General features: G+C 51.8%; 1 protein-coding gene across 1 annotated transcript; it reads right to left on the bottom strand.

The window, feature by feature from the left end:
• Positions 1-9,584: 9,584 nt before the first annotated feature.
• Positions 9,585-13,326, bottom strand: HOXC8 (homeobox C8). Its single transcript, XM_081310255.1, has 2 exons — positions 12,589-13,326; positions 9,585-11,254 (listed from the first exon to the last, which is right to left on the bottom strand). The coding sequence occupies exons 1-2, from the start codon at positions 13,022-13,024 to the stop codon at positions 10,962-10,964; spliced, it is 729 nt and encodes a 242-aa protein (XP_081166381.1). The 5' UTR covers positions 13,025-13,326; the 3' UTR covers positions 9,585-10,961.
• Between the last annotated feature and the right edge of the window lie 5,839 nt (positions 13,327-19,165).

Here is a 19,165-nt window from a genome sequence, read left to right as displayed (position 1 = left end):
CAAAATTAAAGGCGAACAGCAGCCTCTCCTACTCTACACCTGGCGGGATTGGAGATTTATAGGATCTTTAGCAAAGGGGCAATTTAATTTTGTAGGATTTGCTTAAATTCACTGCTATTTTGGGGGGCTGAGGAGAACGAAGTGGGAAAAATGATATGCTTTGTCTAGCTTTACAAATCTACCAACATTACCCTGATTTAAAAACCCAACAACCTGTGTCTCAGGGAAACTCCTGCAGAAAAGAATGGAGGAGTGCAGCGAGGGGAGCCCAACTTTGTTAATGACTGTGCCCCCCCCTAGCCAAGAGGTTACCAGGGGGAAGGAAGAAATGCTAGCTGGAGGCAAAAGAAGGGCTGCTTGTGAGTCTCTGCCACCAGGACACCCGGAGGTTTATGGTGTCCCCATAATTCCCTGACCCTTTAAACAGCTGCCCTATTTTAGAACAATTTCTGCTTCCTCCCCTCGGAAAGGCAGGATGAGGGAGAGTGTTAGGGTGGGAGAAGGGTGTTGGAAAGGGGAGGGAGTTTGGGTTAGTGCTGCACTTTGTTCTTCTAGGCAAATTTGCTGGTTTGGCGGGTTTCTGACGCAGGGTGGCAGCAGACAAAACAAGTAAACAACTCACAGACACAATAAACAGGGGCGGCTGCAGCGCCGTGGCAGAGGACAAGGGCTGGGTGAGGGGCACGGTCCTGGGGTAATGTCACCCCAGCGCCCCAGGTGGCCAAGGCTCAAAAGCCTGAGTCTGCCTGCAGTAAGTGTGGAAGGAAGGTGGAAAAATAGCTGCTGTGGGCCTCCGGCACAGCAAGTCTAGACAGGAGATTCTTGGGAGGAACCTGAGTGCCTTGGGAGTAGCAGAAAACCCCTCCAGCCCTGCTCCTGTTCTTACTTTCTTTTATAGGGCTTTCTACTGACATTTTTATTCCCCTCTGCCCTTGTCTTTTCGTGGCCCCAGAAGCTGGAAAGGCTGGAAAGGAGGCAGATTAATTCCCAGTAGCGGCCCATGCTGAGTGCTCCAGGCCCGGAGGCGGCAGGGCCCAGTTTCCACTCCTGAAAGTCTCCATCGGGCCTTCTTTCTTAGCCTGGCTTTGCTTTGGTCCAGGCTGCAGTCAGGATTAAAATGCAATCCCACCAGTAACCAGATCTGCACAGACAGGGGACCTTAACTCTTAATTGGGCCCCTTACACAGTCAAATCTGGGGTAGGGTGGGGTGAGTGGACGGAATAAGCAGAGGGAGGGAGAGATGGTCACAGAACCCCTAACCCTTCTGGTTAGCCTTCTACACCAGCCTCTCCAAACACCCTGGTCTGGGCGGCAGTCACCCCAGACCACTGCCCAGTGGAGTCACCTCATTAACTACTCCAATCCCTTCACCGCCCCAGTGAGGCTTCTGGCAGCCAGACTCCAGTTCTGACTGCTGGGAACTGCTCAGAGGCCCACAGTACCCCCACAAGACGCCCCAGAGACCTCACTTTCAAGATGACTGGGTTCCCTTGTAACAAAGTCTGTCAATTGGAGGAGTATTCGGGAAGGTGAGGAAGGAAAACAGAAGGGATTTAGTATTTCCCCAGTCCAGCTGCATAGACAGCAAAAGCAGTAAAGTCTGAGAAAGCTCTTGTAGCATCCGTTGGTTACTGGACCCGCATACTCCGATTCCAGAGCACACATATTTCCAGAAAAACAGCAGAGAGGGCCTCTTTGGTACACCAGGTGCTTCCATGAGCCCACTCTCATCTAGTGGGGGCTAACAAAATTTTGCACGCACATAAAACGGAGTTTGAGCGAATATAGGCATGGTAATATACAATTAACCACCAAGGAAATATGAGACTGCATATATTCATGCATAAGTCTGAGTCTGTACATTTGAGCCTGTATATACTAAATGCATAAAGTCACCACAGCTGGTTTCAGAACACAACATTCAACCAAACAAGGTTGCCTTCTCCAAACAAGGTCGCATTCTCCGTGGGGATCACAACTGACAGACCAAGGAGAGAAAGTGTTTGCTCTGCCCATTTCCCCTTAGCTAGGAACCCTGGATGTAACACAGAGGATGTGATTGCTGAACTAACAAAGCCCCAGAAGGGGCAGGCCTGAGGGTGCCCAAAGGGTGGGTTCAGAGGAGAATGGGATGCAGGGGCCCTGGGCTCTGGGGAAAGTTGCCAGGCCCTGATCCAGAGATCAGTGTTTCTGCCCAGCCTCAGCACTAGGTTTGCAGAGTTCTTTTGCCAGATTCTATTATCAGCCACTATGGCTATTATTAGATAATCACAGAAGAGATCTCCTGCAGTGAGGACCACATCCACAGAGAATTTGGCCTGCCAAGAGCTGAGGGCTGCCACTGGGGGATCCCCTGGTGCTTTCCATTTGAGCACCAGAGAGGAAAAGAAAGAAGGGGAAGAAAAAACGAAAGTAACTGGGAAGCAGAGGACTAGCTTCTGGTTTCTCCCCTAGCCAGACCGGAAAATTGAAAAAACAGGGCCAGTGCCTGGTGCCCTGCTATCTCTGCATCCCTTTATTTCACGAGGAAGGGCATAGGTAAAGTGGGGGCCTGCAGAACCCTAGCAATGAAGAGACAGTAAATCCATAAACACATATAAGGATACCTCAGGATGGTGCTATTAACCTGTCAACCTTGCATCCTAGCACCCCGAAATCTCGCTGTTAGCACATTCAACTAGATCCCGGTAGGCCTAATAAAATATCCCTGCTTTGCTCAGGACCGCCCCTCTGATGGGAGGGGGGTCCCGCTAATATCCCAGGTGAATAACCACTGGCCTGAATAGCCTTCTCCCGAAACGCTTTTCTTTCTGTGATAACAAAGGAGATTTGTGCCCCCCACCCCCCAACGTCAGTGCGGCCATCCACAGAGGCCAGGGGCGGACAAAATACAGGCGAAAGAGAAATAGAGGCCTCACCGGTCTGCGGTTCCCACAATACGCCAAGAGAAAGGCTCCCGTTTTCGGGCCTCCCGGGCCCCTCCACAGTCCCACTGTACTCCCCTTGCCCTTTTCAGGTCCCACAGACTCGAGTCCCAGCCGGCCGCTGCCTGGTTCCCCGGGCGCCAGCCCCTGGGCCGTGCCTGCGCCGCGGGAGAGTGCGCGGCAGCCGGAGCAGGCGGCGGGCTGGGCCCATTTGGGAAGAGCCAAGCGCTTTTCTCGATCGTAAACAAGGAACGCGAAATTAGCCCCTCGGCAGACGCCTCTGCCGACACACCAGTCCTATTGGGGGTGGGGAGTGGGAAGGGGGAGAGAAAATGCCATTTCTTCCCCCGGGAGAATACCTCCGAGGCCTTTATGTCGACTGCGAAAGGGGAATTTTGGGGGGGCAGGAGAGGAAGGGAAAGGGATTGTGGGGGGAGGGGAGAGAAGATTCACCGTCAGCTAGGGCCCAAGGGGTCTGATTTGATTGTAGTCGAACCTTATTTTTTAACAGTTTGATAAAAACGGGTTCCCTCCCCCTTCCTAACCCCCCCACCTCAGGCCACCGGTCAGGGTTTAACAGGAAATCGAGGAGCGCTCCCCTCCCCCCACGCGGGCTTGGCGCAAAATCCCAGTCGCGACCCTGGGAGAGAATGGGGGGGAGCATGTTGGCCCACACTGAAGGTGAGTCTGGCCCCCAGACTCTCGAACTTCGCCAGGAATACGTCCCCTCCCCAACTCTGGGGTGTGTCTGCTTGGTTGTGTAAGCATTTGCATATGCGTCGGGCTTTATAAACAGAAAGTCAACAAATAGGGCTGCCTTGGACCCAGGCTGGAGAGCGGGGCGGGGTCATATATCACAGTGCAACACATTCAGGGCCACGTACATTTGGAAGAAATTAAGCCACTGTGTTATGAAACCATATGTGTCAGGTTAAGTCTACACAACATGCCATTAGCACCAATTATTAGGAAGATCCTGAGCGCTCAGGACTCTCCTGACCACCCTATTCTGACGCCGCTACCGCAAGATCCAACCATCCTCACTGCCTCCACAGCACCCAGGAGGCCCTGCCATCGAGGCCTGTCCAGTCCCCCCTCAGCCTAAGGCCTCCTGAATTCCGACCTCCGCCCGGGAAGGGGCAGATCCTAGCCTAGAACAGCTATGTGAGGTGGGTGAGGCTGTTCAATGGGTACCCCGGTGGAATGGCCGCGGTTGGGGATGGAGGGCGCTGGCTCCCAGATTGGAACTCGGATAGGCCTCTTTCCTCCGAGCACAAGATGGCTTTTGAGTACTGCATCCCCAACCCCCACCCTCTACCCTCCACCCTCCACCCTCCACCCGCAGTGCAGGGCACCTCCCATCCTTCCATCCGCCAGGGTAGGGGCGGGAGCAGGGGGTGGGCAGACGCTCTCCCTTCGGCTGACGCGCACCAGCCACTAGCCTCCCCCTTAATTGCCAATTAACAGGCGCTGCTGCCCGCCTAGCAGCGCTCGCTTCCTGCTCTGCGGCCCAGCCCTGGGCCCACACTGCGCATGTGTGAGCTCTTTTGGTCGCTCTCTGCGGGAGGGAGGGGGCTTCTGGACAGGGAGGGGGCTCTGGAAAGTTTGTTTGGAGGTTGGGGGGGATATTTTGCTCTGGGGGCAATGGGCGCAGCCTACAGGTTCTCGCTCCTGCCCTGAAGTTTGAGCTTCTAGACCCCTCCGTTTCAGTCCCATTAGCCAAAGTAGGCAGATCTATAATAAACAGGTATAGACACAGTGGGCATCAGGCGGCCGGCGCCCTAGACCCCAGCTTGCTCCCCACAGGAGAAATTCTCGAGCCCCCGACCCTCAACTCCGGCGCACAGTGACATCAGGACAGCACATTTGCCCCTCTACCGGTTACCAGTATTCCAATTTAACCCCATCTACTCCCCACTTTTTCTCCCCATAATTACCCACGCGCCCACCCTTCCGCCAGCCCCCTAGCTTCTCTAACCAAGACAAGCCGCTGCTGCCCTTATCTTAAAACCGCCACCCAGCTACGGACCATTAGTTACATATTTGAACCAATAAGAAAACACTTACCGGGCGCTGCTGTCACTCTCCCTCTTTCCCTCTCTCTCTGCCTCTCTCTCTCTCTCCCACTCTCTGTCTTTCTTGTCTTCCCTCATTCTGTGCCGCTGCCGAGCCTGTTTCAGCTCCACACACACACATATACTTTATATAAATTAAAATAAAAAAGAATAGTCCTGATCATCAAAAAGCCAAATAAAATTAAGGAGAGTTGCAGGAAGGGTCTGGAGAGAAAGCCTAGGAGAGGGGAGGGGGAGAGGCATCTGCAGCTCCCTATCTCAACTCCTGCTCCTGCATTCCTCCTGCCCCTTGGGGGCCAGAGGGTCTGGGTAGGGAGAGGGAGATACCCTCAACTCCTGCCTCTCCCCTCTCATTACCGACCTCCCTAGGTGCCCCCACCTTCCGGCAACTCCACCTGGGAGGATAAAAATTAAATGGGGCGAAAATAATTATTAATCAGATTAATAAAAAAAAATACTGATAATGAAGGCAGCGCCCAGCGCAGGTTTCCCTGGCAATGGTTAGGCTCTTACAGGGAGGACTGTTCTGCGGAGCGCTCGGAACGGACAAACCACAATAAAAAGTTCACGTTCATGGATGGAATCCACATGACTTCTTGTGGCCAATCCAACTTGTGAGTCGATCGTAAACTTTTATTACTCAGCTGTAAATTTTCTGCAAACAACCGGGAATGCGATGCATTTGTGTAGCGTGTGCAAATGGGCGCCGCGGTCGCCATGTTTACCCAATTCTCTCGGAAAGGGAGCATCCCCCCGACCCCCATCCCACCCCCACTCACCGCCCACTCCCCAAGGGCCCGCTGCTCCAGGCGAGTACAGAAAGAGCGGGGAGGGGAGGCAGGGAGGAAAAAGGAAGGGTTCGGAGCTGGGGGTCTGCTGCCTCCTCCTGCTGTGCCGAGTTTTAATATTTTAATATTTTCCTTAATAAATGGAGGTAATAAGGTTGGATCTGGGGGAATCAAAGCTTTGCAAAGATTTGAAGCCTTGAGGCAGTGAGGGTTGGTAAGGGTAAGGAACTGAAAAAGCATACCCTCCCTAACCTTACCATTTTTTCTAGGATGAGACCGACATCATTCCTACTGGGGTTCCCTCACAAACACCCACTCCACCCCAGACAAGAACAGTAGTTCCCAGGCCACTGACAGTCTCCCAACCAAGCCTGCCCTGGATGTCCTCTAAAGAGCCTAGAAGGCTAGACCAGCCCTGGACAGTCTTAGGAAAGCAGCAGGAGAGGTGAGAGTTTGGGGCTTCAGAACTCTCAAAGTAACCCTTATCTCCATGTCCATGTCTGAGACAGAATGACATTTTCCCCCAAGACCATCCCTAACATCTGTCTCCTCATTTCCTAGGTCCTCAATAGCAGCTTAATCACAAACATTTTAGAGTTAACAACAAAATCAAAGCCCAAGATCTTGGTCCCCATTTCCTTTTTTTTTTTTTTTTTTTTTTTGAGGTGCAAGGCAAATTTAAGCCTTTTCAATTTTGTCAGTTTGCCCACACCCATCTGCCTTTTTCAGAAAAAAAAAAAATCTGGTTCTATATCCTAGCAGCTGGGAGGTGCTTCTGAGGCCTTGAAAGAGAAACATTTTACTGCCCTGAATTCTACCTTTGATACTAAAATTCCTAGCACCCCGTTTCTCCAGATCTCTAAATTTGGTGGTCGACCCTAATGTGGGAAATCCAGAATAAATTCCCCCATATAGACCAAATTCTGCTGCTGCATTGCAGCCTAGCTACCTCTCTCCAATCACTGGAGATTTGAAGGCCAGCAGCTTTCCCCTTGGTCTAGCATGGAACTGACCTGGGAATCTCAGTGGCTGGGTGTCCCCACCCCAACCAACAGGGAATCCTGCATCCCTTCCTAAAACTTCCCCCACAGTAAGCAAAGCAGTTCCCTCAGCCTCAGCCGGATGCAGAGACCTCGTTTCTTTTTACAAACCCACCCATAAATTTTATAACAGGTAGTTAAAAATTACGAGGAGGAAGCACTGGCCGGGCTTCTCACAATGGGCAGCCTGGAGAATGGGATAGCGCTGCGGGCAGTTCACAGGAAATTTTACCTCTAGTCTGTGGCACAACCTGTCCTGAGTTCTCTTTAATTGGGGCTGGGGGTAACTTTCCTAACCACCAGGCAGGCAGACGGTGGGGCATCTAATTTAAGGAAGATAAGACTGGGAGGCCAATCTCACCCTCCCACTAAAGGATCCCCCAAAAGGTCTTTCAGGGTCCTCACTAAATCCCGTGGTTCCCCTGATTTCTCCAAGGCCGCACCTCCCTTGGCTTCTGCAATAAGGTAGTGAGGAGGGAAAGAAAATGTCGAGAGAATTTTTTTTTAATCCAGAGAAACGAATTTGCCCCCCAACTTAATAGCTACATTATCCTGTCTCTACTGTTGAGATTAGAATAATAAATTCAAGGCGAAATGAGCGAGATGCTTCAACTCAGCATTTTGAAAGATACTATTTTTCACAAATCACAAATAGCTTTCGGAAGCCAATTTGATTGGCTAATAAAAAAAGTAAAGAATGGGAGAAAGTCCTATCTGCAGCAGCCGAATGGTCCCCATTCCGGTAATGGGATGGCGGGAGCATTTGGGAGGACGCGTTTCTAAAGAGAGAGCATCCCGCTTGCAATTATGGTTCCCCCATAAAACGGGTTTTTACCTCCTTTTCTTTCCAAACGAGAAAACAGAGGCGGTGGGCAGGAGGAGTGGGGAACGAGTGCTGCTTGAGGGGCCGGCTAGGGCTCCCGGGGTCTGATCCTCTAGTTGCCCGACTTTTTGAGTGAAACCGGGCGCCAGACACACCCCGCCCTCCGACGCGACAGGCTTGGGGCCACGGACTTGCAGAACACAGAGCCAGGGATGAATGGGGCATTTGGTGTGGGGAAAATGCGGCAAGGCCCTTCGGAGTCACTTAATGCAGGGCTCATCCCGTTTGGCTACTGGGCCAGACATTTTTATTAATAGCAATCATAATTCCACATTTAAAAATGAAACAGCCCTCGGCCATCCCTGGGAGTACGGAGGGGACGCCTATGGGAAGGCCTGCGATCCGGAGCAAAATGCCCTCTATTCGGGCCTCCCTAGGTGGTAGCCGGGGTTCCCTGCAGCAAATGGGGTTACCTGGATGGCTCATCAACTCTCAATAGGAACCCCAGGTTGGGGCAGATTTTCCCCGGAGCTTCTGCTTAAAGCTGTCACCAGCTGCACCGCAGCCTGTGCTTCCAACCCGAAGCCTGTCTCCAGGCAGGAGTCCCCTATGAACATGGCTTGACCCAACCCTGTACTCAGGACCACTTTTCCTAGGAGTCAAGGACGGGGACTCCAGTAAAGCAACCAAAGATTTGGCCTGAACCTAGATCTGTGAAAATCATTGACCAGGGGAAAGGGGTGGGTGTGTGAGACAGGGATAGCTGGCCTCAAAATATTTCAGTCTTTGGGGGTCTGGTATGGAAGACCAGAAGATCCTCTTCCCTCCCTATCTCCCCCCAGCTCCTGACTGAGTCAGAAGTTTTGCATCTCTGGAATTTGGGATTATTTGACCAGAATCTTATTGGCATAAACAGACTTCTCAGTTTAGGACCCTCCAGAGAGAAGAGAGAGACTCTTTTGCCTCCAACTCTTTATTTTAGGGAATGGAGATTCCAATGGAGACTCCCCTTACCCTGCAGTGGTTGGGGTGGAGGACTGTCCACTGAGTAGCTCCATCCCCCCAGGCCAAGGGGTACACTACAGCGGGGGGGGGGGGGCAGCAAGCTGCCCAATTGCTAAGGTGAAGCCTGGAGCTGGCTTGAAACAGCCAGAAGAGAGGTGCAGTGAACATAAGAGGGCTGAGTGACAGTGATGACCCAGTGCTGACTGAATTTGGATACTAGAATGTAGACCCAAGCTGGTTGATCTACCAGCTCATCCATTTCTTCTTCCCCTCTCATCTCTCCCAGACTGAAGCATCCTTATCCCCCACACTTAGCAGCATGTCTTTAGGCATCTTGCCCTTCAAGCCCTTCTGACAGGTCAGCGGCCCTGAGCCTCACACTTCCCCCACCCTGTTCACTATTCCAGTGCTGGGTGATGGGTGCCAGGGACTGGCTGCAAAGGACATGTGAAGATCAGAAAGAACCTTACTGCCTCATCCTCAGCCCTAGCTCCTGGGGGAAAAAAAGACATATCCATGGGAGGGGCATGGAACAGATTCTTTGTCTGGGCCCAGACTATAGCTGAGGAGGAGAAAGGTGAATGACTGAGATCTTTCTTCCCATTGGGGTCCTAACACCTAGAAACCCACTTTGGAGCATACTCAAGAGCATACTGATGTACCCCTTCTTCTTTCTACTAGTGAACTGTTCTTCTTCCTCCTCCTCTCACCCTGGACACCAGTCACCTGCCCTTTCAGCCCAATCTGTTCTCTCCATTCTTACACTTTTCCCCAAGCAAGTTCCCCCATCCCAAAGTCAAATCAGTGGAAATCTTTCCCAGAGTGTTAGGAAAGGAGAAAAAGGAGGGAGGGAGTAGAGAATGGGGGAAGAACTGTGAAGAAAAAGCAAGTCATTTCAGCTTCAAATATTTTCTCCTTTTTTTTTTATTATGACTCACGTATACAATACAAAGTACTTGGACCAGGAACAGGGCTGTCGGGACACAAAATCTACATTCATAGCTGGACATAAAGACAAATGACCAAAAATTATTATTATAGATATATTTTTAACGTTTTTTCTTTCGAGCATGTTGCATAAACAGAGAATTCAAGACAGAGTTAACTATACATTCAGTGCAATTTAGTTCTACTCTACTGGGGTTAGAAGCACAATAAAAGCGCACAGGACCGGCGGGCTAGGCAGTCTCAGTTGTTGGGTTCTTCTTAGTGAAATAAGCAGCAACAAACGACAACAAAACCGCATTACGAATACTCTCAAAGCAGGATTTCTTTCTATAGGTAGTGATAAAATACGTTGGAGGTTTCTTTCTTTTTTTTTCAGTTTTAATTTTTTTTCTCTTTTTTTCCCTATAGTAGGATTTTTAAATTTTCTTTTTCAAGGTTATTGCAGGTTCCCTTTAGGTAGTATGTTAAAGATTTATTGTCAGTATTACTATTATTGTTATTATTATTTTCATGATTATGGTGATTTCTGAGCGCTAGCACTGCTGCAGCTCAGAGGAAGCCGGGCCCAAAAGAACAGAAATCAAACAGCGAAGGCAAGGAAGGCATGGGCCCGAGTGACCATGGGATGGCTAGGTAGGATTTCAGAGGTGACCATAGGCCTCTAGTGACCCCTTAGAAAGGGAGGAGGGAAGAGACCCACATCTCCTTCAGTTTTCCATCAGGTTCCTAGAGAAAGTCAAGGGGGTTTTCTAAGTAGGGAGCCTCAAGGAGGGGGAAGGAATATTCCTTGCTATCTTTTCCTGTTTCTTTAAATTTTTTTCATTTATTTTCCTTTCCTTCCTTTTATTACTATTCCTTTCCTTTCCTTTTTTTAAAGTAAATCTAGTACACCAATCCTAGCATAAAAGCAAAGCCAGGAGTCCTCTTCTGCATTTTTTTTGGGGGGGGTTCCCCTCTAAAATAAATACCAGAGAAACAGGGAAGTGGGAGTATGGTGAGAAGGGGCAGAAAGAGGGGGTAAGAAGGCCATGTCATAGACCTTAAAATTCAGGAAGGACTCAGAAGGTGGGAGTAGGGACAAGTGTGTGTGTTAGGGCAAGGAGTGGGACAGAGTCCAAACTTTTTGCTGCGTCTGGATCTCCCCCCTCCAGCCCCCAAACAAATAAAGAGAAGGGGGAGTCCAAAGGTAATAAAACCAGAGCTGCAAGTATCTGACAGGTAGTTAGAGTTGTGAGTGTCATTCTATTCTCTATAAAAGCAAATGACAGTCGTAAACTTCTCAATTTATCTGCTACCATAAAACGAAACTTCAAGGGAGTTGCTAAAAGGAGGGAATTTTTCTTTTTCTCTTTTTTGCTTAGTCCTTGTTTTCTTCCTTTTCCTCCTCCTCTTTCTCCTCTTCCTCATTTCCTTCTTCCTCCACCTTCTCCTCATCTCGGGCCCCAGGCAGTTTATCCTTGTTGTTCTCCTTTTTCCACTTCATTCTTCGGTTCTGGAACCAGATCTTCACTTGTCTCTCGGTCAGTCCCAGGGCGTGAGAGACTTCAATCCGGCGCTTTCGTGTCAAATAAGGATTAAAGAGAAACTCCTTTTCTAGTTCCAAGGTCTGATACCGGCTGTAAGTTTGCCGACCGCTGCGCCGCCCCGGAGCTGGACAGAACAGAACCCCAGTCTGGTTATGTCTGGGTGGGGGCTCAGTTTTATTTACCCTGATACTCTGCCTCTCAAAGTCCCCACTCTGGTCTCCTCAGTTCGCCTCCCTCCTGCGGAAGAGGACAGAGCAGAAGGCAGGCAAGGGCAAGAAAGTCTGGGGGATTGTTTTGGTTTGGCTTCACCTTGGGAGATGGGGTGAGAGTAGGGGCAGGGACTAGAAGTATCTGGAAACTGGGGGCTTAAAGGGGCCAGGGGAACCCTTCAAAGTCCCCCAGGCCTGCAATCCCAGGAAACTGGCTTTTGCAGCTTTGTTTACAAGTGCAGAATGGCATTTAGTGAGATGGGCTGGGGACAGAATCTGTTTCTAAAAGAAAGGAAAAAAGGCTGGGAGTAAGGGAGAGGGGCTCTGCCCACTGCCCCCTCATTGCCTCTCTCTGCCTAATGCTTTTCCAATAAGGAAAATAATTGATCTCCTGGAATGTATCACTGCTTCGCCTGATTGCTAACTGGAGACCAGCAAATAAATCAAGGGCCATCCCTGCCGGAACTTGTCGCTTTATCGCTTCCCCCTGTACTTCGAAATTGGGCTGTGAGGGGCCACCCTTGGAGGGGCTCATGACCTGAGAAGCTCTGTAGGTTTCAAGAAGACCCCACAAGTCCTTGATTGGAGGGTAACCTGGCAGGGTCCTCTGGACTTCAGAGCCCCTCAACCTGAATACCCCTTTCCTTTTGAGCACTTTCCCCCCTTCTCTTTTCTCAGGCTCCCTGTCTTCTCTTCAACTGGGGGAAGTACAAAAAAGTTGAGGTAATGGCCCTTGGGTTAGTTCTCTGAAAGGAGGCAGTGGGGACCCTAGAGAGCCAGAGTGTCTATCCTAGGGGTTTTCACACTCTCTGGCTAGGGTCTGGCTAGACCCAAGACAGCTTGGCCAGTGTCTTGGACTGCAGACTCTTTGCCTTTGGAGAAACTGGTTATCAGCTCCAAACACTGATAACCTCAGGGTACTCAGGGTACCCTTCCCAGCCACCTCCCCAACTTTGACTTTAGAGATGGAGAGAGGGAGAGACAGAGAGACAGACACAGACAGAAATGGAGGAAATTATTTTTAACCCTTTGTTACCCCCACACCACCTTTTCCCCACCTTCACCCCAATTTCCAAAACGTCCCAGGCACCCACCTCCCAACAACCTCCAGAAACCCACCCAGGCATGGGGGTGGGGTGGGAGAGACCCCAAAGCCAGGAGGGAAAGCGAGGACAGACAAAAAGGCGAGGGAGGGGGAGAAGACCCCGGAGCGCGGGAGACCAAGGGGGAAAGAGAAAAGGCTTCTCACCGTGGGGTCTCATCCATGGAAACATGAGGCTGGGAGACGAGTTTTGATTTAAGTGGCCTTGTCCTTCGCTACTGTTAGTGTTGGCGGAGGATTTACAGTCGGGATATTGCACCACGCTCGCCTCTTGCTGAGCCCCATAAAGGGACTGTCTGGGGAGCGCCTCGTAGCCATAGAATTTGGAGGCGTCTCCGTGGCAGCTAAGCGAGCACGGGTTCTGCTGGTAGCCCGAGTTGGAGATGCCGGAGGTGCCGTGGTGGAAGAAGTCTTGGACGTGGTGCGAGGCGTGCTGGAAGCCGGGCGCCGAGCCGCCGGGCCCGTACACCAGCGCATGGCTCCTGCCCACACTCTGAGGGAACCGGCAGTCGTAATAGGCCGGTTCCAGGGACTCGCCGCCTTTGTATTTGGAGAACAGGGGGTTGACGAAGTAGGAGCTCATGCTGGGTACATGAAAACCCGCGGCCCCCTCCCCTCTAGCTCACGGCTCCCCCGCCCGGTACCCCCGAAACTCCCCTCCCCCCGGGACCGAACCCCAGGTCGCCTGGCGCCCCGGACTGGGCTGGGCTGGGCTAGTGGCCTGGGGGCTGGGCAGGTGGGGGGGCTTCGGTGCCGAGCTCCCGGGTCTGGGGCGCGGGCGGCGGCGGGCGGCGAGCGGGCGGCGGCGGCGGCGGCGGCGGCTCTCTTCACTGTCGGTAGGTAGAGCTCGCGCTCTCTCACTTAGCTCTTTCCTTTAACAGCCCAGGCGAATTCCTCAGACTCCCGGCGGTGGCGGCGCTTACACGCGATTCGCGTTCATCAATCCACGACATGAAGACAGGCGAGAGAGAGAGAGAGAGAGAGAGAGAGAGAGAGAGGGGAAGAAGAGAGGAGAGATGGCGGGGGTTGAGGGGTTCAGGGCTGGGGGGGACCTGAAGGAAGGGGAGGGAGGAGGGGGGAGGGATGGGGGGTGTGGTGTGTGGAGGGGGTGGCCAGCCAGCCCCAGCTAATGGCTGGGGCCAGCTTTTCCAAGGTACGCATTCAGATTTGAAGGTGCCCCCTCCCCCTTTTCTTTCCCTTCTTCTGGGGGAGGGGGCTATACCTTAGCCCGCAGGTCAACTCAGGTTACCTCAACAGGTATAAGAACTGCCCCCTCCCCCAGACCAGCTTTGAATATCAGCAAGCCAGAGCAGAGCCTCTAACCCAAAAGATGGTCTCCTTAGGGGGTCCTTAAGTCTTCGGACTTTAAGGAGAAAAAAGATAAACCACATCACAGCCCCCAGGCATAGGACCCTGCAGCCACTGGCCCCTCCCCAGAGTCTGAAGCTGCCCCCTCTTCCTAAGACCCTTAAGACTCTTCTAGAGAAGAACACAAGGGCTGGTTATACCAGGTACCCTATCAGGGCCACACTGTCCCTTCAGACACCAGCACCTACCTGGAGCAGGGAACCCAGGCAATGGCAATAAGCTTGGCTGGGGTCTGAGAGGAAAGCTGTTTATGGGGACTAAGAAAGGAAAGGATAGCTTGTGTGTTCCTGGCTTCTGGCTGGGCTGATCCAGGATGTTTCTTTTCAGGAGACTATTTGTATCTGAGGCAGAGGGGACTGGAGCAGGCCTCTTACTTGTCCCCACATACTCCCACCTCATAGGAAATGCCAGCTCAGCCTGGCGGGGGGGTGGGGTGCTCCTTGGCTTCTCTGAATCCTCCTCTTCCCCAGGCAAGCTGCCCAGGCCAGGATGTGGATGGGAACTGTCAACAGACACTCTTTAAATATTTACCCACACTTTCTCTGTGTGTGGGGAGGTCACTTCATCCCCAATACTGGGCAAATTGAAGTTAATTCTAATGGATAAAAGAATCTTAATCCATCAGCATCCTTCCCTGGCCCTAAGTGGGTATAGTTATATGGGTCGAACACAGATAGAAAAAGGGAAAAAGTGAGAGAGCCATGTATGTGTGCTATGTGCATATGAATAAAGAAGATGAATAAGAATGTTTTCCCCATTTCTCTCTCTCTCTCTCCAGTGTGTGAGGTTGTTACACACAGTGCAACCCTGGGGCACACTGTGTATAGGAATACACACAGTACATGCTACCTTCTCATCCTGGGACACATCAAGTGCATGCTCACTGTAAACTAGCATGTACATTCCTGGAAGCATCCCTTTCACCTCATAGATACTACACACACGTGCACACCAGGCTCACATGCACATAATGCCTGACAAACACAGATGAATCTTTAGGTCTTTCACATCATGGGGGAAAAAAAAACACACCAAACCCCCAAACACTGCTACCTGTTTTCCTTCCATATCCTGGGGTTTCAGGGTTGGATGAGGAAGGAGGTGATTAGAAAACCAGATCTTTTTCTTCCCCATCCCCATCCAGAGTCAGCTCTGGGGATGGAGAAAGGAATAGCAATACAATGTAGGATGGTTTGGAGAGAATAACCACCACCATCCTATTATTTGAATAATTGCTGGGGAAATGGTCATTCTCAGCCAAATTCCCAACGGAGGTTCACTGGTACACCAGCAAAAGATCCTTCCAGGATCCCTTGCTTTTGGGAGACCCACTCCTATCTCAGTTAGGGACTGCCCCAACTGTTAGACACTCAGAACTCTGGCCCTAGGGCCAGGAGGGAAGAAGGGTCAAAAGAGGCAGTTCCAGAGCTGCAGCCCTCCCAAGGGTCCAGAACAGTGCATGGGCACAACTAGGCTTCCACCTACCAGAGCCTGCTGCATCCTTGGCTCCAGCCCTGCCTTTTTCCAAGCCTGCTCTTCTGGTGCCGGGTTGAACAGGGTGGACTCTGGGCTCCCAGCATCTGGGTCACTGGGGACTGTCATAAATACTTTCTCTTCTCTGTCTGGAAAGAGGAGGCCCAGAGGGCAGGATCCGCTCTGGGGCCTGCGCCTTATCTTTTAGGGGGTGGGGGGATATTTCGACATTTTATGGTCCAGCGAAAACCCTGCCACAGAGCTATTCTTCTGGGCCTTTGTGTCTTGGAATGCGACTGTCCCGAGTGTGCCGCCACCGCCGCCTGTCCGGAGAACCCACCAGTCCCGCAACCCCTGGTCGGACTTGGTTTCCCCTTTGGGGGAGATATTTCATCTTCCTTTCATTTGATTATTTTATTTTATTTTATTGCTTTTGCACGTATCTGGTTTATTTCGCTTCCTGAGCCTGGAAATAAAGGAACCGAAAGCAGCCATCCTCGCCGGGGCCATCTCTATTCCTCTCCCTGAGGCCTGCACCGCCCTCTTAGGTATCACGGATTTATGTTCGTTTGTCCGGGTCATTCCGCCTTTTTGTGTTAATTACGCGCTGCCTGCTTCGCACTTATCTCCTCCGCAAAGCGATTATTTTTGATGCCTACCCTCCTGCGCCTCATGAGCCCCCTGCCAGAGCGAGGGTCCATCTCCCGCTGCCACTCGCGAATTATTTACACCTCGCAGGTGAGAGGATTGATTTGCTCAGAGCCAGTGGGGCCGGGCCGCGCAGAGGCGCGGGGCCTTCTCGCCGCGGCCCTGGGCCAGGCCTCAAATGTCAGTGTGGCCAGGCAGGTCGGGGGGCACCGCCGCCTCTAACATTGAGCAACAGCGCCACCTCGCGTCCATTTGCTCCAATGCAGTCCGGCCGGCAAAAAGCCAACGGAGGTCCTAGGCTTGGCCCAAAGGTGGGAAGTGGAAGGAAGCTCCAATTGGGTGCAAAAGAAAGGGATTCCCCGGAAGGGTGTTGCCTCGGGACTGCTGTTCTTTTGTTTTCTAAGTTCTTGAAATAAACCTTGTGAAAGGTTACAAACTGTTCTCTTTTTGTTACCCTCTTTTCTTGCATTAAGAGACATTGTGCAAAGAAACTGTAGCTATTCTCCCCGCCCTCCACCCCGCCCTCCCGCACCCCGCAACACCATTCAGGCGCATTTCTGACCTCGGAAAACCTCCGCGCACGCGGATGCACGAACCGAAGCTCCCGGGACCTCCTGTCCGCAGCGCGCACCCTAAACTCCTCCTTCCTCTTATCCTGATGCTGGACCCGCAGGGTCTATTCTGCCGCCGCCTGTAGGATTTTAGGGTGGGCTATGACTTCTCCAGGCTGTTTGCCCCCTGGTTTGTAGCCCATCCCTCGTGCGCGCGCGCGCGCTTTCTCCACCTCTCCCTCCCAGCCAGTGAGGTCCTGTTCTCCGTGGGCCATAGACAAAACATTCCTATAATCCGATTTCAAAGGAAAGAGTGTCCACCTTATTTAAACCATAAAACAATTAAGCCCAGACGTCTAGCCAGCTCTGCGCTGCTGTTTTGTTCGGCCCCATTCAGAACCCAGAGCAGGGAGACAAACAGCGCCATAAAAGTGGCATTTCGGGGCTGCGGAAATGTACCTATCCGCTGCCTTCCCAAGTGGAACAACCTTTAGGGTTTTGTGATTTCTGACAAAGAAGCAGAGAGAGGTGGGAGGGGAAGATTAGGGAAGGAGGGCATTTGCTAACCTCTCTCTCCACCGCCAGCTTTCATTTATTTCCCCAGAAGTGTGTCGTGTTGTTTTAATTAATAAGTGATAATGAATAAAAATCGAATCCATTCCTGACCTGAAGGCTGAAGGCTGGGCTGGGATTGTATATTGAACCGGGCGGTGGGCCTGTTCTGAATCCCAAGCGCGCCTCAGGGTCTTCCAGCCCTGCAGCCCTCCTTCCTGCCCGCAGTAAGGCCGGCTCTGGCGGGCAGGCTGCAGGAAGCAGGCCGAGCTGATGGACACCGAGGGGAGGCGACAGGGCCTTCGAGCAGGGGCGGGGTGGAAGCCCGGAAACACCGCCGAGCTCGGGCTGGGAGAGAAGCCCTCATCCCAGCGGTCTCAGCTGAGGGAGAAAGGGGTGTCTTGGCTTCCATCAAGTGAGGAACTGAGGCCAGGGTTACAGAACAGCAGAGGGCCAAAGGGAGAAGTGAAAAAACCTTTCCAAAATACCAGGAAAACAATGCTTCTGGAATTGGGGAGGAGGTCTCCTAAGCAGGAAAGAGGAGCAAATATTTCAACAACAACTAAATTTGTTGTTGCAACTTGATTGTTCCCCAAAATATTACCACAACAAAATTTTCACCCCTTTCCATTTTCCTCCAGACCTCAAAATTGGAATGTTTAATGGAAGGAGTGGGTAAGAGATTCAAATAATTAAGTAGAGACTGGTCCCTACAAGTGTATCAACAGTCCTGCGAGGTGATGCTTTGGGGGAAGCAGCATATGGACTGGGACCCCCAATTATTGTCTTTTATGGTGGTATCCTCCAAATATTCAGAGCAACACCCTGCACCCTCAGCAAAATGGGCAGCCTGAGATATTAAAGGGCTATATTTCAAGCAGTCTGATTTTAATAGTTTCCAGATTGGGGGATTTCCGAGAAAGGGGGCGCCCAGCCCAGGCATATACCCAGCAGCTTGTGTCTGCTTCTGATTAGCAGATGAAAACTGCTGGTTTTAGGGAAGGCGCTCTGGGGTGCAGCTCAGTCAACCAGCCCCACTAGGCTGTTACACACACACCCTCACCTTTGTGCTTGGGGTCTCACAGCCACCAGGGAGCACCCCACTCATGGCTAATCTCTAACCAGCTTCCTTGGGCCACACCAAGCCCTAGGAGTGCTGCAGCTGCTTAGCATGACCCTGGTTACTCCCAGACCAACATGCCAACTCAACACCAGAAAGAGGGAGAGACTGACAAGAGAACTAGGAGGAGAAGAGAGCATAATGATTGAGAAGTAGAAAGTAAATTTAATTCTGATTATATTGGCTTTGTCATCTCCTTCCTCTCCTCTTTCCTTCCTCCTCCTCTCTTTCCTTCTTCCCTTCTTTCATTTCTCCTCCCAGACCTTCCTCCTTCTCCTCTTTCTCTCTCCGTTTTGTTCTCTCTCTCAATGCAGTCCCCAATGCTTGTCCTGCTCCCTGAGGCCTGCCTGGTCTTCCTCCTAACCGAACATCCCCCGCCAGCCTTCTTTTCCTAGTCATCCCTGAAAACACCAAAGCACCAATGCAGCTGGGCAAGAATCCAGCCTGGGCCCTCACCCAGCACCCAACTTTCATCTTCACCTATCTCTCCTCTACGATCTCATGTACTCATAAATTATTACAATTAATTACAGCCAGGGAAAGCCATTCATGCTGTGCCCCCCCCCCCCATCTAGCCACCAGGAAACTTGTAGGCTGGGGCAGGCACCAGCCAGGCCTCTCCCTCAGCAGCTTCCACTGCCACTGCTCCCCTGGAACCCCCACCCCCACCCTGCCCTGCCCCAGAGAAGCCACAGGCATTTGCCCCTCCGAGGTAGCCAGCCTCCCCTAGAGGATCTGAGCACTTGCCTCCTCCACAACATGAGCCTGGTAGCCACAGGGAGGAGAAATAACGAGAACTGGATGCAGTTGGGTTTCTGGTTTTTAAAGCAACTTGGATATATTAACACAGAGCTGTTCTACCATAACAAACAGAAGCACATTACAGGACCGACGCTGGGGACAGACGCTGAGGGTGAGAGGGAACGCTGCTATATACACGCTTGAGGCACCGGCCTGCGCCGACCGACCCAGCCTGCGCGTCCTGGCCCCTCAGCTCCTGGGTTGGGAATCA

This window comes from Spermophilus citellus (genome assembly GCF_964194105.1).
Source record: "Spermophilus citellus genome assembly, chromosome: 10".
NCBI lineage: Eukaryota > Metazoa > Chordata > Mammalia > Rodentia > Sciuridae > Spermophilus > Spermophilus citellus.
Note: the sequence above shows the minus strand (reverse complement) of the source record. Positions and strands in the feature narration are given on the sequence as shown.